Consider the following 4,247-nt stretch of genomic DNA (forward strand, 5'->3'; position numbering starts at 1 on the left):
ACGATAAGGTCGAAATGTATTTGTAGTTTTAGAATCATTTGAAACAATTTTAAGATCATTGTATTAACTGTCCCTTTTTTCTTATTTTCGTGTTAACCAGGCAACTCTTCTACCATCACCCCAACTACGCAAACAGCATCTTCAAAAGAAAGAGAAGAATCTGTTCTGCTAAAAATTCAGAATCTAGATAGCAAAAAGGTAGTGTTTTTCAGTTACTAGTGTTTTTTTAATTGTTATTTTACCGAAACACTAAGTCAATAATAATTACGGGAACATCTCAAACTGAGGCCGTTACAATCAGAGAGCGCGTAATATCGGCTACAAACACCAGCCATTTAATAAAAAAGGTAAATCATAAAACGAAAAACCAAAACAGTGACCAAACCATCTGAAACATGGATCCTTCGGATTATAGCATGCTGTTGAAATATTCAGTTGCTTTATCATTATCATCATCATCATCATCATCATCATCATCATGATGCACGAGTTATACATCTGATTGAAGCTTTGTTCTAAATATCACTATTTTGTGCTTAACTGTTAATTTTTATTTTTATATTATTTTTATTAGTTTTTCTTTCTGTACCTTTTACAGTTTCCTTCCAAACCAGTCATTTGACAAAATGGTATTTTCAAGGGATAAGGTTCACATTCTCCCGGGTTATCCAAAGCAGTTGGCTGTTGATCCTCTCGTAGCGTTGTTGGCATTTTACCTACAATTTCCCCAAGGGCTCTCTGATAACATTGTACGCAAAGAAGTCGTGAAAGCCATCCTGGAGAGTGATGTATCAAGCATTGAAGAATCGATGAATGGTACCATCATAAGTGTTCAGTCTTTAGTCTCCACCACGGATCCCACAGAAAAAAGTGACGAGGAATCAAAACCAACGACTGCTATAATCATAGGAGCTTGTGTGGGTGGTGTTCTATTGTTGGTGATTATCATTGCCCTCGTGTTGGCTTGCAAGAGATCTAGAAGTAACGGGTAAGAGACACTGAAATCGTAAGAGCTCCAATAAGTTAGTTAAATCCAATACATTTTTCTGTGATACAATTACCAGATTACTCATCTTAGAGAGATTTTCGATTCAGTGCGGTAAATCACTCTGAAAAATCACAAAAGACGCTGAGAATCGAGTTGATGAATCGCACTTAGAGCAAATACATGTAACGGACGTAAAACGCGAGAAAACGCATGTGAACGAGTCATGGTTGGTTTGGGTTTTACCTCTGATTGGTCGAGAAAGTGACGCAAGTGAGTGGCGCGAGTTTTTTTAAACCAATCAATTGCGTAGTAATGCAAAATGAAAGCAAACGCGAATTACTTTCGACACAAGTAAAAATCACTCTATTTAAGGCAATGGCATTACTTACTGCGGACCAAAGCAAATTGAATGAACGTGTACTAAAACCAGGAATACCACTAGGAAAGCTAACTAAATCCAAACACTAGCCACTAACCTAAAACAAACCTAAACCGTACGAGGGACACCCAATTAGTTAAATCCAATACATTTTTCTTTGATACAATAACAAGATAACTTACTGAAGAAAGATTCTCGATCGGGTGTCGTAAAGCCAATCCTAAAGAAATCGCTCTGGCGAATAATCATTGGCCGCGCACATACTAGAACACAGAAGCCAAATTCAACCTTTGAAAATATTAAGGTGTTCGATCTATTTCGTGGCGCTTGTCATACGTTATCCGATCTTTTTTGTTTACGCGACGGTTAAGCCAGCAGGAATCCTGTTGCGCTTGGCGTAGCCGCAAACAAAAAGATCGTGTAACGTTTGACAAGCGCTACGAAATAGATCGAACATTTTAATATTAACAAAGGTCGACATTGGCTCCTCTCCTTCCTGTGACTAGAGTGGCTAATATGTGACGTCAGACCATGGTATGTTCTCCTCTTGGCAGTGAATCACGGCCAAGAGCACGAGAAAGTCTAAAGTTATTATAACTAAGTTTGCTTCTGACACCAGTTACCACATACCATAACAAAGTTGAATTTAGTTCCAAACATTACAACCTCTTAGCTTTATTGCGTGACTAACTGTAAAGACTCTATTATCTATGCGTGTTTACGTTATTTTTATTATTATTGATTACGAAGACTATAATTCTGAATTTAATGTTTTTTTTTTATCCTAATATACCATTAAGATCCATTAAACAAAGTTCAAAGAAGTCGGTTGACGTCACAAGTTACAACAACGATGCTTACGTCAGCAATTCCAACCACATCACTTCTGAAGGGCAAGTCACGGAAATGAAAAACTTTGAATTTTATGCCTTGTGAATTAAATTAGATATCCGCTACTTATTCTTAAATTAAGCTGACTAAAACTTGCTAAATATCAGCGCTCAAAGCTTCGAGAAAGCTACTATAATGAAAGGTACTTTATTATTGTTTGCTTTAACTTCGAAAATTTTCGGACAAAACCGAGTGATCGACAATTGAAACGGCTCAATGACACATCTGAAAATTTAAATGCCTAAATGTTTTAATAAAGAATTTTTCCTCTGATCTTTTTTGAACATCGAACATCACGTTTGTATCAACATTTTCCAATCTATCGAATTGATTTTTCTGATATGAAATGACTTGAAAGCTTCAAGACTAGTTGTGGCTCAACAAAGGTTTCGGCGGGTTTTGTACACGGCAGTTGGTTTTACTGTAGTGTTTACAAAGTTGTTGGACAAAGTTACAATAAATCGATCATTTACTTGTGTTCAACATATTTCCTTGTAGTATTTACTCCCCAAAGAAAATGGGCCGAAAATTATCGAAGTTAAAGTACACTACCCGTTTATGATCACCGATGGTGAGAGCTGATTACAGTAAGAACCTAATTTTTTCAGGTTAGCCTAAACATGTTCTTACATAAATGGTAGCAGAAACCCATAAGGGTTGAAACGTGTAACGCATGCGCACAGCGTTTGAATATTCATTTTGCTAAGTACCATATTTGGAAACACGAAGAATTTGTACGCGAATGCTTTATACACGTAATGACACACGCAACATAATTTTTGGTTTTGCGGTAAGGTGCTTGAATTTCGACCTAAACGCCGTAAATTTCTTACAGAAACTAAAGAAATACATTAAGTGCATCGAAGCGAAGTTCTCCAGACTACTTCAAGAAGATGAAACAGGAGAATTTAACCAAATTTAACTTTATTCAACCAAGCTTGTTCAAAAACAAGATTACGCCATCGAGCGCGAGCTAGCGCGCGCTGTGAATTTAATTCAAATATAGTAATTTTGATTGGTTAAATGTTTCTCGTGGTTTTCCAAATATGGTACTTAGTGTAAATGAATGTGCAAACGCTTTGTACAATGCGAATCATAGGGAGTTACACGTTTCAACCCTTATAAGTTTCTGATGGTAGTTAACACAAGTTTAGGCTATTTAGGTTCTTATTTTCTAAAGAAAAATTTACATTTTTGCTAATAGAACTTTTAGTCGTATTCGGCCAATTCTTGTATAAAATTTGCATAGGTCGCTTGTTCATCCAACACTGAAAGCGGCTGAAAGGGTTCGAGTTGTCAGGGACCGTAGAGCAGGGGGGGGGGGGCTGGGGGTGCTTAGCCCCTCCCCCGACAATATTTCTGAAAAAAATAAAGAATCACTTAGTGAAGAGTCTCTAAAGCTCCCCACTTCATGTCACTTGTCAGCCCTCCCTTAAATTGGAAAAATGCTCCTCGGTCCCTGGTTATGGAGGATTGCTTTTTCCCACCAAAGCAAAGAATTGGTTCGAGTTTGCGGGAGTTTGGAAATGTCGACGGCTGGAAAAATCAGTGGTGTAGTTAGGTCGTTTACGAGAACCAAATCCAAGGAACGCGACTTTTGTTTCCAAATTGGGAATTTTAAGAAATCGAGGTTTCCACTGTGTTCATTTTTATATCAGTGCTTTTTATATAACAGCTCAATTGAGTTATTGTTGAGCCTATTTTTACATTTTATTCAAGCAATTCTCTTCCTGTGTATATCATATGTAGCCAGTAACCTCTGTACCTTGTGTATTTTGCAATAGGCTATTTCCGAGTTACCCTTTGCCTCTGTTTCAAAACAAGTCTACGTGCGAAACCATTCAAATGAAAAAATGAGTTTGACTTGCATGAAAATGGACCTGAAGGTGAAACTCATTTTCATATGAAAGGTTTTGCGCGTAGACTCGTTTTGAAACAGAGGCAAAGGGTAACTAGGAAATGGCCCATTTAACTGACCCAGAGCTGCTA

The 4,247-nt window shown here is 37.3% G+C and overlaps 1 protein-coding gene across 2 annotated transcripts; it reads left to right on the top strand.

The window, feature by feature from the left end:
• Positions 1-529: 529 nt before the first annotated feature.
• Positions 530-2,341, top strand: LOC144628942 (uncharacterized). 2 transcript variants are annotated; one of them, XM_078487064.1, is made up of 2 exons: positions 530-988; positions 2,168-2,341. In XM_078487064.1, exons 1-2 carry the CDS (start codon positions 627-629, stop codon positions 2,301-2,303), a joined length of 498 nt encoding a protein of 165 aa, XP_078343190.1. In that variant the 5' UTR covers positions 530-626; the 3' UTR covers positions 2,304-2,341. The 2 variants fall into 2 exon arrangements, with proteins under 2 accessions (XP_078343190.1, XP_078343191.1); XM_078487065.1 differs by having other exon boundaries at positions 530-975; positions 2,161-2,339.
• The last annotated feature ends 1,906 nt before the right edge of the window (positions 2,342-4,247 follow it).

This window comes from Oculina patagonica, chromosome 10 (assembly GCF_052425735.1).
Source record: "Oculina patagonica isolate OP01 chromosome 10, crgOcupat, whole genome shotgun sequence".
NCBI classification, from domain to species: Eukaryota; Metazoa; Cnidaria; class Anthozoa; order Scleractinia; family Oculinidae; genus Oculina; species Oculina patagonica.